This window comes from Citrus clementina, unplaced genomic scaffold (genome assembly GCF_000493195.1).
Source record: "Citrus clementina cultivar Clemenules unplaced genomic scaffold, Citrus_clementina_v1.0 scaffold_9, whole genome shotgun sequence".
Taxonomy (NCBI): Eukaryota; Viridiplantae; Streptophyta; class Magnoliopsida; order Sapindales; family Rutaceae; genus Citrus; species Citrus x clementina.
The window spans coordinates 1,156,589-1,174,834 of record NW_006261964.1 but is presented as its reverse complement, the minus strand read 5'-3'; the positions used below and the strand labels follow the sequence as shown (position 1 = coordinate 1,174,834).

Here is an 18,246-nt window from a genome sequence, read left to right as displayed (position 1 = left end):
CACTCACTTGAACTTGAACTTAAAGCTTATGCGAAAACTTATCTCCAATCAGACATCATGTGTTCATTAATTAAATTGTGATTTTGCACAATTGTAATTAGTAAGTTACGCTGTCACGAATAGGGCAGTAAAGTGCACTGAACATCGACCAAAATCAGAGTCTACTAAGTAAATACCATGTAACATGATGCTTCATTTAAGAAACAATTTTTGGGACAACTTTAGGAGTGCCAGCATTATTGATTTTTATTTCGCCATATATTAATTCTATCCTCGCTACATATGTCACATAATTTACACTGCATCTTTAGGATGAGGTTCTGAGATGTCATTAATCAAATTTACAACTACTCACCAGCTTTACATTTGAACGTTACTGATTTTATTTCACAAGATATATGAGATAAAAACCAAAAATCGCATCACCTTGATCCTGATTATGAACGGGCCGTGAGAAAGTTTTAGTTAATTACGAAGCAAAGATTGCATACATACCTTGGAACATATGATCGATTAACCATTTTGGTCGTGATGCCATGAATATGCGAATTCGGAACATGTCTTTCAGGATTGACTAGGGTTTGAAAACAGCTATTCTTTCCCCCTGCAAGATCTCGGATTGCAATTTCGATAATCCGCTCTCCATCTCTGAAAAATCCAGTGGTTTCAATATCCAAACCAAACAATCTTACAAGACACTTGGAATTTCCCATCTCCAGAATTATTGGCTCAGCATCCGAGTACCGAATGCTTGCAAAATTACGTGCCAATGAAATATTATTTTTAATGTTCTGTTCCCCAGTTGTGTCTAAGAATTCATGCCTAAGATTGCTTGGTTCACTGCTCTTAAGGTCACAAGATCTTTGCCCAATTCTTGCTGATATCGGACGCGAGATCCACCTTGCATGCAATGCATGTGCATGACAAGTGCTTCTCGAAGTGAACAAGCTTTCTGTCAACCTGCCTCGGTAAGTTGATCCAAGGAAAGAAAATGAATGGATTCTGCATCTGGTGGTGGTGGGTACTTGCAAAATTGAATGCCACATAGCTCTCATCATCATTCGAACTCATAAAGTAGTAGCAGTAACCCAAACAAATGATTAAACAAATAAGTAGTAAGAGATCAAAGCACTTGTGTTGAGTACGCGAAGAGAGGAACGAGGCAGTTAAAAACGGTTGGTGATGTGAATCTTGCGGATCATGCAAAAAATGAGACCCCAAATCCTGCGAGTCATGCGCAATTGAGGCTGTAACTTTCTTTCAATTGGGCTGAGCCCATTTGCAAAAATCTCTCACATTATCATGTGCTAGTTGTGTTTGTACTTTGTCCGAGGCCCCTCCCTAGCTCATGTGGCGTTTTTGGCCCTCACAAATAACGAGGATGCGGCAGCACCACCTATCCAATGATGGATGTTGACTTTTTGCTATCCAAGCCAATAATGGCACTACATGCAGATGCTGTCACCGCAACAACAAACACACCAAAACTCACTGCCAACAATTTATTGGCCCAACAACAGGGATGATAAGAGAAAGTAGAGATTTCAACCTAAAACCCGGTTGCTGCCTCTTGGCTAGTGGCAACTGCTACCACGACTCTCGTGTCATTTTAGTAGTTTTGTCTAATGCAGCATTATTTTTGATCGCATACACTTCAAGTTTTACAATAGTACCATTCCGAACAAAACATTACAACCGTACACTAATATATAATAATTATAAGTTGAGAGACGAAAACAAAAATTTAAGGGTCAACAACGAAAACTTTTAAAAATAAGAGAATAGGGTTGAAACCTGATGTCACTTTGGTCACCGTTTTGCAATTAATTTAATGGTTTCTTGTCGTGCACCACCTATGCACGCAGCTTCACTTTTTGCGGCTAACTTGAACTAAATTTGAACATTACTGCGAAAAGCAAGGGGATCCCATTGTTGCCCACCATGCATTGAGATACAAGAAAAAGGAACTGCAGCTCCACTAGCATGATTTTTAACATGGAAAATAGTTTCTTTTGTCAACAAATTTCCTTCGAGGTAAGAGTGTTACAAGACCAAGTACATCGTTTTGAACTCCCTTAATCATGCACCTAATTCCATCTAAAAGAAATGTACAACAAATTTGCCTTTGGTGCTATTATAAACAACAAATTTGCTAAAAACATCCTCAAATGCAGGTTGAATAATTTGATGGTTTTTTGACATTTTAAACTGCTGCGGTTTCTTACAATTAAGCGAAAGTATAAAAGTTATAATACGATAAAATCAAACAAGTTTACACGCACTTGAAGATAACCGTTATGAAATATATTTTAAATGTATATTTTATGAATCAAACATAAATATACGATTATTACTACAATATATATATCTTTAATAAATTTAGATATTCAATCGTATGGTCAAACACATGAACAATATATAATTATGGCATTTTTAAAATTAAGCAGAAACACAATAGTTCCAAACAAACAAAGATGAGACGAGGTCCATCACTTGGAGCTTGTTTGTTTGTGGCAGCAAGGTACAAGTATCCTGTTAATTTGTTGTCATTACCTTCTTATTATTATTGTATGGAGAAAAGCAAACGGTTAAAGTAAAAACAGTAAAACTTGGAACAGAGTTTAACGTTGTTGGACTTGTGAGTGTTTGCTGTTGGAGTAGAGTTAGATGCGCGGAGTTGTTTATTCATGTGTGAGCTGGATCCACTCTTCCAGGACTGTCCCACTTCCAAAAATTTTTATTCAAACAATTATAATTTTTTTCACCAAAACAAATTCAGCTTCAAGCTTTGACACAAAGCCATGTCTTCTTCAACTTCAATCTCTTTAAAAAATATTTTTTCTTCTTAATATTTAACTCAAATCTCTCTTCTATCTCTCTAATTCTTTGCGTATCTCATCTGGGTTCTTTGAATTTCGAACTGGGTATTAATATCTATCACTATCTTTTTCATGTAATCATCGGGTTGAAGTTTCAACTTTGAAGCATGTAAATTCTTCTTTTATTAGTTATTGTTTCACTCTGTTTCTTCTTGCTGAAAAAGGATCCATGTCACCGGCTAGTTCAAGTGTTGCTGTTTCCGATCAGTTTCCGGCTGGCTTACGTGTCCTTGTTGTTGATGATGATCCTACTTGTCTTAGGATCTTGGAAAAGATGCTTAGGACATGTCTTTATGAAGGTACTATTCAAGCTTCTTTTGTTATGTCTTGTAATTTCATTTGTGTGTTCTTAGAATGTTTTTTTCCCTTCATTAGGGGTTTTTTTATTGCATGTAGTTGACTTTGAATGTTCTTCTTTTGTGATTCTTCAGTGTTTGATATGATTTTGCTGTTGGTTTGTTGTAGAAATGACAATAAAATGAAATTTATTAGATTTGGTCTTATTTTCAAATCTATTTTATTCTGTTTTCAAGTATCCTATGTTAGCTAATTTTAAAGTTACTTTGAAAGTTTCTGCTTGTTTCGGTAATCAGTCGGTGATTTGATTTGTTCATATGTGGATCAAGAGAGTTCTTTTGTAGGCCTGTACTTTCTGTAGATTTAAAGTTGTGTAATCAAGTAACCGTATGAATTGTTGATTAAGCTTAACATGGGGTTTTCAGTTACAAAATGCAATCGAGCAGAGATTGCTTTGGATATGCTTCGAACGAACAAGAATGGGTACGACATTGTTATCAGTGAGGTTCATATGCCAGATATGGATGGATTCAAACTCCTTGAGCAGGTCGGGCTGGAGATGGACCTGCCGGTTATCAGTAAGCAGCCTACTCAATGACTCTCTTTTGAGGACTTTGATTCTGTTAATTGAATCTGACTTGTGCAATTGTACAGTGATGTCTGCGGATGATAGCAAACAAGTTGTCATGAAAGGTGTTACTCACGGTGCTTGTGATTATTTAATTAAGCCAGTTCGAATTGAGGCACTGAAGAACATATGGCAGCATGTGGTTCGGAAGAGGAAGAACGAGTGGAAGGACTTGGAGCAGTCAGGAAGTGTGGAAGAGCGAGATCGGCAACCAAAACCATCTGAAGAAGCGGATTATTCTTCCTCAGCAAATGAAGGAAATTGGAGAACCTCAAAGAGGAGGAAAGACGAGGAAGAAGAAATGGAAGAGAGGGATGATACATCCACTTTAAAGAAGCCGCGTGTAGTTTGGTCAGTTGAGCTCCATCAACAGTTTGTGTCTGCCGTTAACCATCTAGGCATTGACAGTAAGATTCTTTGGACCTTATCTTTCTATTTGCAGATGCTTGTTAGCTTCTTATGATTACATACCTAAATACCTAGCACTCCCATTCAGACAGGGGATGAGAAAAGTACACCATATTCTGTGTTCTTGTCTCCTCTATCTTAATTCGGACTGAGAACCGCATTAAATATATTTATATTGGACTTTGAAGTTGTCCTTCTTTTTCATTTATTATCAGAATATAGTTTTGTGTATGGCAGCTCCCAATATATCACTTTTACATTTCCAATTCCTGTTGCAGTATTTCGTACTTATGCTTTTGCATTGATGTATACTACAGAGGCTGTTCCTAAGAAAATTCTGGAGTTGATGAATGTTCCTGGACTTACTAGAGAAAATGTTGCCAGCCACCTTCAGGTACTGTATAAAACTCTTGAACTTAGAAAATTCTGCAGGATATAGAAATTTGAAACTTTTATTTCTTTATTAAGTTGCATGCACAATAGAATGGTTATGTTCCTGAATTATTCTTCTTCTTCGGATATTCTAACTATTCAACTGTGTGGTGCAGAAATATCGTCTGTATCTTACAAGACTAAGTGGAGTGTCACCGCACCAGGGCAATTCATTTATCAGTTCCCATTCCCAAGAACCACCTTATGGTTCTCTGTCTTCGCTTAGTGGGCTTGACTTTCAAACTCTTGCTGCCACTGGTCAAATTCCAGCTCAAAGTCTCGCCACACTTCAAGCAGCAGGACTTGCAAGGTCAGCTGCAAAGCCTGGGTTACCAATGCCTCTTGTTGATCAAAGGAACATTTTTAGCTTTGATAATCAGAAGTTAAGATTTGGAGAAGGGCAACCACAACATATGAGCAGTGGCAAACAAATGAACTTACTACATGGAATTCCAACAACCATGGATTCGAAACAACTTCTCAATTTGCACCATTCTGCTCAATCCCTTCGCAGCTTGAGCATGCAAGCCAGTGCCCATGGAAACCCAAGTGGCCAGAGTAGCCATTTACTCATGCAAATGGCTCAACCGCTATTCAAGCTTCTTGTCTTATGCCTTATAATTTCATTTCTGTGTTCTTTGTATATTTTTTTTTCCCATCCATTTGGGGTGTTTTACTGCATGTAGTTGACTTTGAATGTTCTTCTTTTGTGTTTCTTCAGTGCTTGATATGATTTTGCTGTTGGTTTGCAGTGGAAATGAGAATAAAATGAAATTTACCAGATTTAGTCTTATTTTTCAAATCTATTATATTATGTTTTCAAGTATCCTATGTTAGCTAATTTTAAAGTTACTTTGAAAGTTTACGCTTGTTTCGGTAATCAGTCGGTGATTTGATTTGTTCATATGTGGATCAAGAGAGTTATTTTGTAGGCCTGTACTTTCTGTAGATTTAAAGTTGTGTACTCAAGTAACCGTATGAATTGTTGATTAAGCTTAACATGGGGTTTTCAGTTACTTTGAAAAAGTGCTTGTAGACCTGTAAAATAACAAAATAAGGATAGAGGTAGAGCCGCAATGGCCGATGACTATACTTTGATACTCAAGTCAGTTTTTTAAACTTTTTTAGGTGATAAAAGCTTACAAACTCTCTAAAATAGCAGAAAATAGCAGTTGGAGGTTAAAGAAGACCTCAGCCCGCTTTTTTGTGTGTGTTTGTGATTAGTATTAGAAAGATAAATTTTTATTGCCTTTACACAGTACACCCTTGATACCTTGCCATGTGACATATTTTTAGTGGTGATTCTTCTGTCCTTTTAGAAATTCTCATGTCCTTATACCTTCATGATGATTTTTGGGCTGTTAGGAGCATGCTTAAAGAGCAAAAATGTGATTTTTTGATAGGTTTTGTCGTTTTGTGTGCGTGGCGTATGCTACATTGCAGGTGATCTATGGCGCCTTTGCAGAAGTGACAATTGCAGGCGTGACAATGAAGGACCATTATCTTTTGCATGTTACTTTTGACTTTTTGCAGGTATGACAGCCAGCTGTCCTTTCTTTTCCAACAAGATATTTCTTGATTTTGTCAAATTAAATATTCTTCTTTAGGAATAGAGATAGTACACGTGGTAGATATTTTTGGATGTTTTCTAAAATACCTTAATTCTTTCATAGTGTACCTCGCGTATTACCTCAATTAGTAAGTATATATGGTATAAGTCAGGTACCCTACAAAAACTATTTATAATCATAAAACCTTCACATCGACACGTGGTACTTCATTTTCGATATTCCATTTATTCCCTAAACAACATGGGAAATTTACAAAAATGACCATCAAATTTTTGTTATTTTCACAATTAATCCTCTCAATTTTTTTCTATCAACATTAGCCAAACACACATTTTTCTCTCCAAATTACCCTTCTTTACAAGCCAAAAGCAACTTTCTTTCTCCCATTTCGTCAAACCAAAGGCAGCTTCCCACTCTTGAATCATCAACCAACGGCAACAGCAAAAGGCAACGATAAAAAGCTTTATTTTTACCATTGACATACTCCATACACCCATCCTCTAATGTCTCCCACCAACCATCGTAACATAATTCAAGTACAACTGAATCCATTAAGCCTGAAATTATAAAAAAAAATAAATTATTTCAGCCCAATCAAATTAATAATTAATTACAATGAATCTAGCTTTTCATGCGACAGGCTGACTGTCGCACGAAACTTGGTGCGACAGGCTGCCTGTCGCCATATTCACCCACGAAACCATCCACAGTTCAGTCAAACTGACGAGCAAGTTCAGAAAATAACTCATACCACTATGTGATGCTGATTATTGTTAGATCCGGATAAATTATGATCGGATTTCACTTTTTATCGTTGCCGTTGGTTGATGATTCAAGAGTGGGAAGCTACTTTTGGTTTGACGAAAGGTGAGAAAGAAAGTTATTTTTAGCTTGTAAAGAAGGGTAATTTAGGGAGAAAAATATGTATTTAACTAATGTTGATAGAAAAAAATTAAGAGAATTAATTATGAAAATAATAAAAATTTAATAATTATTTTTATAAATTTCCCAAACAACATCCCTTAGTTCAAAAAGTATTTAAGGCAAAAGAAATTCTTAAAAGAATGGTGAATAACACGTGGCGATATTTGTCCCACCTTCACAGATAATTGAGTAAAAAAAGAGTACCTCGCTCAGCTTTTTCTAGGCTGACCACATTGGTTAGCGCGTCCAAAAACTGTTGCCTCACTTTTCGCTTCCAAGTCCAACAAATCTTACTCTCAGGTTGGCCAGAGAATTACTTTACGAGACTAAGTGCATATGAGGGTTAAATATTGCATTCCTTATTTGGTTGACCTTCAGGTACCCTACAAGAATGAAATATCAGAGCGTCTTAAGACAAATGGGATAGCCCTTCATGTTGATCTGGGACTCTGTCTATCCCTCTGGTTCTTTTATAGGAAGATGTTTAGTTTCTTCAAATCGCTCCTGAGCACTTGTCCTTGCCAAAGTAGAGAGTGCTTACCAGCCTTGGGGTGTTGTGGTATGAATTACTTGAGAGAGATATTTAACTTAGAGAGTTGATGGGGCTTTATAGAGGAAAAATGATGTGTTGAGTCTGAACAGATTGGAGAAAGCTGGGCTAACTGATGAAAGCCCTTTATCGGCTTCTTAGCATAGGCCATATAAGGTTAGAAGGTGTTCCTGGATACCCCTCTTCATTTTGTGTTTGTTTATTCAATCGTAAGGTCAAACACATGAACAATATATAATTATGGCATTTTTAAAATTAAGCAGAAACACAATAGTTCCAAACAAACAAAGATGAGACGAGGTCCATCACTTGGAGCTTGTTTGTTTGTGGCAGCAAGGTACAAGTATCCTGTTAATTTGTTGTCATTACCTTCTTATTATTATTGTATGGGGAAAAGCAAACGGTTAAAGTAAAAACAGTAAAACTTGGAACAGAGTTTCACGTTGTCGGACTTGTGAGTGTTTGCTGTTGGAGTAGAGTTAGATGCGCGGAGTTGTTTATTCATGTGTGAGCTGGATCCACTCTTCCAGGACTGTCCCACTTCCAAAAATTTTTATTCAAACAATTATAATTTTTTTCACCAAAACAAATTCAGCTTCAAGCTTTGACACAAAGCCATGTCTTCTTCAACTTCAATCTCTTTAAAAAATATTTTTTCTTCTTAATATTTAACTCAAATCTCTCTTCTATCTCTCTAATTCTTTGCGTATCTCATCTGGGTTCTTTGAATTTCGAACTGGGTATTAATATCTATCACTATCTTTTTCATGTAATCATCGGGTTGAAGTTTCAACTTTGAAGCATGTAAAATCTTCTTTTATTAGTTATTGTTTCATTCTGTGTCTTCTTGCTGAAAAAGGATCCATGTCACCGGCTAGTTCGAGTGTTGCTGTTTCCGATCAGTTTCCGGCTGGCTTACGTGTCCTTGTTGTTGATGATGATCCTATTTGGCTTCGGATATTGGAAAAGATGCTTAGGAAATGTCTTTATGAAGGTTCTATTCAAGCTTCTTTCGTTATGTCTTGTAATTTCATTTCTGTGTTCTTGGAATATTTTTTTCCCATCATTTGGGGTTTTTTATTGTATGTAGTTGACTTTTTTTTTTAAAAATTACATGGGACTAATGTTTAAGTTTTAACTCATATTTAATGAGATTAGTATAATGATATTTACAATAAAATAATTATTGGAATTAATTTATAAATCATATATAGCACAGTTTAAATGTTAACTCATATTCGAGATATGTCTACTCTAATTATATTTCAAAAAGGACAGGGCTGCCTTCACTTAAATAATAAAAAAAAATGAATCCGCACAATGCATTGTGCGAGCTCGAACCTCACAATTGTGAGGCTTGTGTTCTAACCACTGGGCTAAAGCTTAGTGGCTGCATGTAGTTGACTTTGAATGTTCTTCTTTTGTGTTTCTTCAGTGCTTGATATGATTTTGCTGTTGGTTTGCTGTCAAATGAGAATAGAATGAAATTTATCAGATTCGGTCTTATTTTTCAAATCTACTATATTCTGTTTTGAAGTGTCCTTTGTTAGCTAATTTTAAAGTTACTTTGAAAGTTTCTGCTAGTTTCGGAAATCAGTCGGTGATTTGATTTGTTCATATGTGGATTAAGAGAGTTATTTTGTAGGCCTGTACTTTCTGTAGATAAAGTTGTGTAATCAAGTAACTGTATGAATTGTTGATTAAGCTTAACATGGGGTTTTCAGTTACAAAATGCAATCGAGCAGAGATTGCTTTGGATATGCTTCGAATGAGCAAGAATGGGTATGATATTGTTATCAGTGATGTTCATATGCCAGATATGGATGGATTCAAACTCCATGAGCAGGTCGGGCTGGAGATGGACCTGCCGGTTATCAGTAAGCAGCCTACTCAATGACTCTCTTTTGAGGACTTTGATTCTGTTAATTGAATCTGACTTGTGCAATTGTACAGTGATGTCTGTGGATGGTTGCACGCAAGATGTCATGAAAGGTGTCACTCACGGTGCTTGTAATTATTTACTTAAGCCAATACGAATTAAGGAACTGAGGAACATATGGCAGCATGTGGCTCAGCAACCAAAACCATTTGAAGAATCGGATGACTCTTACTCAGTAAATCAAGGAAATTGGAGAACCTCAAACAGGAGGAAAGATGAGGAAGAAGAAGCGGAAAAGAGGGATGATACATCCACTTTAAAGAAGCCGCGCGTTTTTTGGTCAGTTGAGCTCCATCAACAGTTTGTGTCTGCCGTTATCTGGCTAGGCATTGACAGTAAGAGTCTTAGGACCTTATCTTTCTATAAAAGTACACCACATGCTGTGTTCTTGTCTCCTCCATCTTAATCCCGACTGAGAACGGCATTAAATTTATTTATGTTGGGCTTTGAAGTTGTCCTTGCTTTCATTTATTATCAGGATATAATTTCGTGTATGGCAGCTCTCAAAATATCACTTTTACATTTCCAATTCCTGCTGCAGTATTTCATACTTATGCTTTTGCATTGATGTATACTACAGAGGCTGTTCCTAAGAAAATTCTGGAGTTGATGAATGTTCCTGGACTTACTAGAGAAAATGTTGCCAGCCACCTTCAGGTACTGTATAAAACTCTTGAACTTAGAAAATTCTGCAGGATATAGAAATTTGAAACTTTTATTTCTTTATTAACTTGCATGCACAATAGAATGGTTATGTAACTGAATTATTCTTCATCTTCGGATATTCTAACTATTCAACTGTGTGGTGCAGAAATATCGTCTGTATCTTATAAGACTAAGTGCCTGTTTGGTATGGCTTATTTAAGAACCATAAGTGCTTATTTAATCGTATAAGCACTTTTTAAAATTTTTTATAGTGTTTGGTTATTTTTTTAGTAAAGTTTTTTTAGTTTAAATAAGCTAATTTACCTCTACTAGCAAAAGCCCAAAATTTGAGCTTTTGGGAGTAGAGGTTATAAAGCTTTTCTAAAAATATATAATATAAAAAATATCACATAGTTTAATGGTTCAAAAGTGCGTTTTTTATTGACAACCAAACACCCAATGACTTTTTGTCCGAAAGCTCTATTGGTATAAGCTCTACTGCTATAAGCTCTACTGTTATAAGCTCTATTTAATAAGCTGTACCAAACGGAGCCTAAGTGGAGTGTCACCACACCAGGACTCGTCCGTCGGTCTGTATCTTAGAGGACTAAGGTAGCGTTTACTTTTTGGATTGGATTGGGAATCCTAGGGAGTGGTAATCCTAGGATTGGGAGTGTGGAGTGGGAGTGGGAGTAGGTTGTTTACTTACACTGGAATGGAAGCATGGAATGGAGATCAGAATCAAATTTATGTGTTTACTTTGTCTTGGATTGGGAGTAAATAATTTCAAATTACAATTTTATCCTTATTTAAAGAATTATAATTTTTAATTACAAAACTAATAAAAAATATATTTAATGAATAATATTTATTTTATTATATTTGTAAATTTATTATAATTATTAATATTCTTAATTATGAACAATAAATTATTAATTGTAATTTTAATATAAAATGAAATGTTATTTTATTTTATTTAATATAATTATATTAAATTTATTATTATATAAAATAATAATATAATATTATTTAGTACAAAATTAATATTTTCTTAGAATAAAGTATTTATTATTATTATTAAATAAATATAGTACTATTATTTTTAAAATAAATATAATAATATTATATTTATTAATTCTCTATTAATATAATAATATTATTTTAAAATAATTTAAACTTAGAATCAATGTAAATTATTATTTAGTTAAATATAATATTATTATTTAAATAAATATAATATTATTTATTTTATTTTATTAATTATAAAACATAAAATAAAAAAAAAAGGTAGAAATGGGAGAGGTGGGAGTGGATTCCCACTCCCACCTCCCCGAATGGGAGTCTCACTCCCACTCTCCACTCCAAAAATGGGTGGGGCCCACGGAGTGGGACTCCCAATCCCTCCCCATTTTAAGTAAGTAAACGCTGGAGTGGGAGGAATCCACACTCCTCACTCTCACTCCAGCAAGTAAACACAACATAAGTGGAGTGTCACAGCACCAGGACTCATCTGTCGGTTCCAACTAGGTGGTAGTGCCCGATTGACAGACAGGTAGTTCAAAGCCGAGACTCATCACTTCAATAGTTCCGATTGAAAATTTTGAACACGATTTGAGAGTTGGACGTCGGGGAGCATAGCTTCTAATGCCACGTGCTCAGGTTTATCTCCCCTTACATTATTGCTACCACTGATGTTCCTCTATCCATATATGGATTAAAATGAGCGAACCACTAACATTCACCCAAGCAATTTTAGCTTTGAATTTGTCTTGTCTGCATACACTCATACTAGAGCTTCAGTACTTCAATTTATATATATATATCACAAAAATGTGTAGTTACAATTATAAATTAACTAAACACACATAAGTAATACTCTGATGCTTCAAAAATGTGTAATTGAAATTATGAATTAATTAGTTTATTTGTAACCTACAACAACACACCGTTACTCTTAATCTCATTATTTTTATAATAGAAGTTTCAGATATTACTTTATTTAATCTCATATCATATCATGAGTATTAGATTTTGATCATTTCATGACGTTATGTTTATGATGTTAGTAAAAAATAAAGGAAAAAAAATTAAAAAAGAGTTACGTTTCCAATCAAGTGATATGCAAGTACTTTTATGAACAAAATATGCTAGAAATTTCATTTAAAACTAAAGAAAAAAAATCGGAGATAATAAATAATGTGCTTTGGATTCAACCGAGCCACCTACTTTTCTTTCTCACTTGAGCTTTCTTCTTCATCCTCTCAATTATTTATTTTTCATTTTTTTCTGTTTTATGGTGATGGCGATGCGTATGAGAGGCATACGTATTCGACTCAATGTCTCCATCTGAAGTTTGGGCCCCACCGATTTAAAGCTATACTCTATTTATCAATATTACGTTTATTTCTATTCATTCAAATAAATCTTGTTGAGGAGTTGACTGTTGATTATTAAATGTTTAACCCTTCACTTCAAATTTTAGATATTAACTAAAATTTCGACCTTGAGTCAAAAGAGTGGAGCTGATAGCAATTCCAAAACTCTCATAGTACCTCATGTTTTTGCACTTACCGTATTGACCTTGTTTTAGGTAAATTTTGGGGTGTAAGAGGAAGGGGAAAAACCTAACTGAGGACAATGAATTTCCTTTAATGAATTTATTCTCGGAATGTAAAGTGCCTAGCATTATTGATTTTCAATTCTCCACATATTAATTCTATCCTCCCATCATATATGTCACTTAATTTGACATGCATCTTTAGGATGAGTTTTTTAGATGTCAGTAATCAAAATTACAACTACTTACCAGCCTTACATTTGAGCGTTACCGATTCTTTCACAAGATATATGAGATAAAAACCAAAAATCACATCACCTTGATCGATTAACCATTTTGGTCGTGATGCCATGAATATGCGAATTCGGAACATGTCTTTCGGGATTCACTAGGGTTTGAAAACAGCTATTCTTCCCCCATGAAAGGTCTCGGATTGCAAATTCAATAATCCGCTCACCATCTCTGAAAAATCAAGTGGTTTTAGTGTCCAAACCAAACAATCTTACAAGAAACTTGGAATTTCCCATCTCCAGAATTATTGGCTCAGCATCCGAGTGCCAAATGCTCGCAAAATTACGTGCCACTGAATTATTATTTTTAGTGTTCTGTTCCACAGTTGTGTCCAAGAATTCATGCCTAAGATTGCTTGGTTCACTTCCCTTAAAGTCACAAGATCTTTGCCCGATTCTTGCTGCTATCGGACGCGAGATCCACCTTGCATGCAATGCATGTGCATGAGAAGCCTCAAATCCATTTGATGGAAGCAACCGAAAAGTGCTTCTTGAAGTGAACAAGCTTTCTGTCAATCTGCCTACGAAAGTTGATCCAAGGAAAGACAATGAATGGATTCTGCATCTGGTGACTGGTGGTGGTGGGTACTTGCAAAATTGAATGCCACATAGCTCTCATCATCATTCGAGCTCATAAAGTACTGGCAGTAACCAAAACAAATAAGTTGCACGAGATCAAAGCACTTGTGTTGAGAATGCGAAGAGGGGAACGAGGTCGTTAAAAACGGTTGGTGATGTGAAACTTTGCGGATCGTGCAAAAAATGAGACCCCAAATCCTGCGAGTCATGCGCAATTGAGGCTGTAACTTCCTTTCAATTGGGTTGAGCCCATTTGCAAAAACACTCATATTATCATGTGCTAGTTGTGTTTGTACTTTCGTCCGAGGCCCCTCCCTAGCTCATGTGGCGTTTTTCGGCCTTCACAAATAACGAGGATGCGGCAGCACCACCCATCCAATGATGGATGTTGACTTTTGCTATCCAAGCCAATAATGGCCCGACAAGCAGACGCTGTCGCCGCAACAAACATACCAAAACTCACTGCCAACAAATTACTGGCCCAACAACAGGGATGGTAAGAGAAAGTAGAGATTTCAAGGACTTGACTAGCTTACAGAATCTGTAAGCTACAGACAGCAGCATCAGCCGTTGGATGTGGTTGGATGTGGAGTGAGAAACTAAACAATAGACAATCGGATGGTGGGATGACGGGAGATGTTTGTTACAGAATCTGTACCATAGACAGGTCCGAGAATTCAATTTTTCTTTGATCCTAAAACCTGCTGCCTCTTGGCTAGTGCCAACTGCTACGACGACTCTTGTGTCATTTTAATACTTTTGTCTAATGCAGCATTCGTTTTGATCGTAGACACTTCCAAGTTTTCCAATACTATCATTTCCAAAACATTACAACCGTTTACTAATATATATTAATTATAAGTTGAGAGACAAAAACAAAAATTTAAGGGTCAACAAAGAAAACTTACAATTTTTAGATTGATAACAATAAGTAGGAGGGGGGAACACTCTATCAGACAACTGTGTGCTGTAGACATTTTCTATAATCCGCACAAATTTCATGTTATTGGTTATAAATTAAAGCATATATGAGTTAGTCCACATGAATACATGATGGTGAACTCTGGTGACTAGAAACAAAATTTAATTTTGCAATCCCCCCCCCCCCCCCCTCCCCCCTCCCCCATCATTAAGAGAATAGGGTTGAAATCTGATGTCACTTTTGGTCACCGTTTTGCTATTAATTTAATGGTTTCTTGTCGTGCACCAGCTATGCTGCCTCACTTTTTGTGGCTAACTTGAACTAAATTTGAACATTATTGCGAAAAGCAAGGAGATCCCATTTTTGCCTACCGTGCATTGAGATACAAGAAAAAGGAACTGCAGCTCCACTAGCATGATTTTTAATTTGGAAAATAGTTTCTTTTGTCAACAAATTTTCCTTCCAGCCAAGCTGTGTTACAAGACCGAGTGCATCGTTTTGAACATGCACCTAATTCCGTCTAAAAGAAACGTACCAGCCAGCTTTTATATATTCTATGTTAATGCCATATTTGTACGCAACAAAGCAGCCCACGGGTTTTGTAAAATTCAGATGCCAAACTGAAATGAAAACAAAGTAGTGGTTTCAAAATATTGATCATAAATCATCAGCATTTGGCACACTTGAGACATGTCATGTGAATACATAAACATTGAACAATTAGATTAAATGCTTGGGCACATGAATATGGCATCGATCCCATTTTTTTCGCATGGTTCCAAGTTGCCAACTTGAGGGATAAAAAAAAGAAAAATGCCCAGGTTTATGTGGCATCAGCGGTTTGCAGCCTGTATGTTACTGCAGCATTAATTACATAAATCTAACAGCATATTCAGGACCCTTTTTCTATGATCTCGGTATGCAGATTCGAAAACATCAGCAAAGCTGGCGGATTTTATCCCAAAGCACGCAGAAATATAAGTAATAATTAACATGTGTAATATATGTATATATATATATAACTGGCTGCGAGACGAAATATCTGAGATGAAACTAGAGTTCTTCGAGTCCTAGGGTCTGTTTAATTACCGTCAATTTGTGTGTATCTCAGAATGTGAAAATTAATTGGAAAAAAATAATGACTCCTGACGCGTCACTCAAATTAGTTTATTTACAAGTGTGTGTAATAGACCTCGTCTCTATACGATATTAAAAACAGATTTCTAAGTTCTTATTTCTTAAAGACAATGATTGGACTCCTGTAAAATTCAAGCGTACCATTAATTCTGTAATTAAAGTTGTTGTGGAAAAGTGTTTTCAGCTTCTTTTCAAAATGATGAGTGATTCTAACTTTCAGCTTATCATGACAACCAAATTGGCTGGAGAAGGTGACTTGCAAGCCTGGCAGAGGGTGCCCAAAATTAAGGAGATGTGGATCTAATTCCAACTGGGTAGTGGTGCTAGTACAACATAGGGTAAGGGTAACCCCCCTCTTTAAAAAAAAAAATTGACAGACGGGTCCTTCAAAGCCGAGGCTCATCACTTCAATAATTCTGATTGAAAATTTTGAACATGATATGAGAGTTGGATGTCGGGGAGCATAACTTCTAATGCCACGTGCTCAATTTATCTTCCCCTTACATTATTGCTACTGCTGATGCTACCCCTATCCATTTACGGGTTAAAATGAGCGAACCACCACCGTTCCTCCAAGCAATTTTAGCTTTGAATTTGTCTTGTCTACATGAACTCATACCTTAGCTTCTGTATCCAACAATTACATAGCACTATCTGGTGCATTACTTTCATAATTTTATACACACACACATATGCAGACATGTACATATACATACACACACCCACATGTGCATTACTGTGACGTCTCAAGAACGTGTAGCTGCGAGAATCCGGAGAGAGAGAGAGAGAGAGAGAAGGAGGAACCGATTAAGGGAAAGTGCTAAAACAAAAGCTATGGATAGATCCTGCTTCTCACGCTTGATTGCTTTCGAGAGAGACCGAAGAACTTCCCTTTGCCCCTTGCATAACTAGCAAACTTACCTACTTTGCTGGATAAGATAAATTAAAATCCCGTTTAGAATTGAAGTATTATAACTTTTAACATATATCTGCTGTGAAAAAAAAATTATAATTATAGAACAAAAATGAATAATTTGTAATAAATATAAACTTTAAATAATAATTTTGACAAGATTATTAAAGATATAATAAATTTTCATGAAATAAGTAAAAAATTATATCAACATAACTTTTAAATTACAGCAGTTAGTATTTACTAAATACTTTAGTACTGTAACTTTTAAGTTACAGCTGTCTAACATCAATTTTAAATGCATTCTAAATTGCAATTACTATATAAGAAAAAGGTCCCTTGCTTAAACTGTATACACACATGCACATATTCATTACTGTGTCGTTGCAAAAATGTGTACTTGACTTGAAATTATAAATTAACTAAACACGCATATGTAATACAGCGATGCCTCAAAAAATATGTAATTAAAATTATGAATTAATTAATTAATTTGTAGCATACAACAACATCTGTACTCTTTTTTTATATAAATCTGAAAATATATTTAAAAATTAAAAAAAAAAGAAGATATACAAAATTCTCATGAACAAGAGATTAAGTTATGAAACGATACTTAGGATAGCCCCAAGCATCGTCAAATAACTTTTTCCTAATAACCATTGGTGGTTCATCCCATCAAGTATACATGGAACAAGATAAACCCAAGTTAGCCAAGCAATAAGGTACAGAATTTCCTTCTCGAAAAATATGAGAGCATCTAAAAACTATAGTTTTAATCAAGCTATAACAATTAATCCATCTATTACGGATGCACCATGGAGGAGCAAATTTAGGATTTTGGAGAACAACGTCCGTACTCTTAATTTCATATTTATAACAGAAGTTTCAGATATTATTTCATTTAATCTCATATCATATCATGAATATTAGATTTTGATCAATGTATGATGTGAGTAAAATTCAAAAGAAAAAATTAAAAAAATAGTTACGTGTCGAATCAAGTCATATGCAAGTACTTTTATGAACAAAATATACTAGAAAATTCATTCGAGAAAAAAAAAAAAAGTCGGGAGATAATAAATAATGTGCCTTGGATTCAACCTACTAAAGCCACCTACTTTTCTTTCTCACTTGAGCTTTCTTCTTCATCCTCTCAATTATTTATTTTTCAATTTTTGTTTTATGGCGATGGTGATGTGTATGAGAGGCGCACGTACGCCACGAGTGGCCCCCCGCCTTATTTCGACTCAATGTCTCCATCTGACGATTGGGCCCCACTTATTTAGCCTTTTCCGAGTCGGCCCCACACTTCTATTTGTTCATTCGTTTTTTATTTGCTTCAGTTTCATGGGTCCGGTCTCCTTCTTTCTATCTCAACCAGATACTACCACGTGTCCGTCCGATCTTTGCGCTCGTAGATCATCCAACACGTCACGTCTGTTGCTCCTTTACAGTTTGCTGATGTGGATTTACTGAAAACTGGCCCGTGGGTCCTACTTTCTCGTCTGTGGGGCCCTCTTCTCGTGTTGAACTGGAGCTGGATCTTTTGTAGTGGAAAATTGTGAATTTTGG

The 18,246-nt window shown here is 35.7% G+C and overlaps 3 protein-coding genes across 4 annotated transcripts in view; 2 read left to right on the top strand and 1 right to left on the bottom strand.

The window, feature by feature from the left end:
- The window catches only part of LOC18032497 (exonuclease DPD1, chloroplastic/mitochondrial), a 1,690-nt gene extending 632 nt beyond the window's left edge, over window positions 1-1,058 (bottom strand). The window contains exon 1 of the mRNA XM_006419389.2: window positions 496-1,058. Coding sequence (XP_006419452.2) covers window positions 496-1,058 — 563 coding nt within the window. The remainder of the gene's footprint in view (window positions 1-495) is intronic.
- A 1,714-nt stretch (window positions 1,059-2,772) lies between these two features.
- On the top strand, window positions 2,773-5,426 carry LOC18032582 (two-component response regulator ARR2). 2 transcript variants are annotated; one of them, XM_024191761.1, is made up of 6 exons: window positions 2,773-2,924; window positions 3,038-3,178; window positions 3,602-3,754; window positions 3,831-4,211; window positions 4,530-4,606; window positions 4,761-5,426. In XM_024191761.1, exons 2-6 carry the CDS (start codon window positions 3,049-3,051, stop codon window positions 5,328-5,330), a joined length of 1,311 nt encoding a protein of 436 aa, XP_024047529.1. In that variant the 5' UTR covers window positions 2,773-2,924; window positions 3,038-3,048; the 3' UTR covers window positions 5,331-5,426. The 2 variants fall into 2 exon arrangements, with proteins under 2 accessions (XP_024047529.1, XP_006419449.1); XM_006419386.2 differs by having other exon boundaries at window positions 2,860-2,924; window positions 3,044-3,178.
- A 2,720-nt stretch (window positions 5,427-8,146) lies between these two features.
- Window positions 8,147-10,458, top strand: LOC18031319 (two-component response regulator ARR2). The gene is made up of 6 exons (XM_024191763.1): window positions 8,147-8,429; window positions 8,543-8,683; window positions 9,414-9,566; window positions 9,643-9,907; window positions 10,209-10,285; window positions 10,440-10,458. Coding segments are annotated over exons 2-5 (549 nt in total). The 5' UTR covers window positions 8,147-8,429; window positions 8,543-8,553; the 3' UTR covers window positions 10,210-10,285; window positions 10,440-10,458.
- Window positions 10,459-18,246: the final 7,788 nt, after the last annotated feature.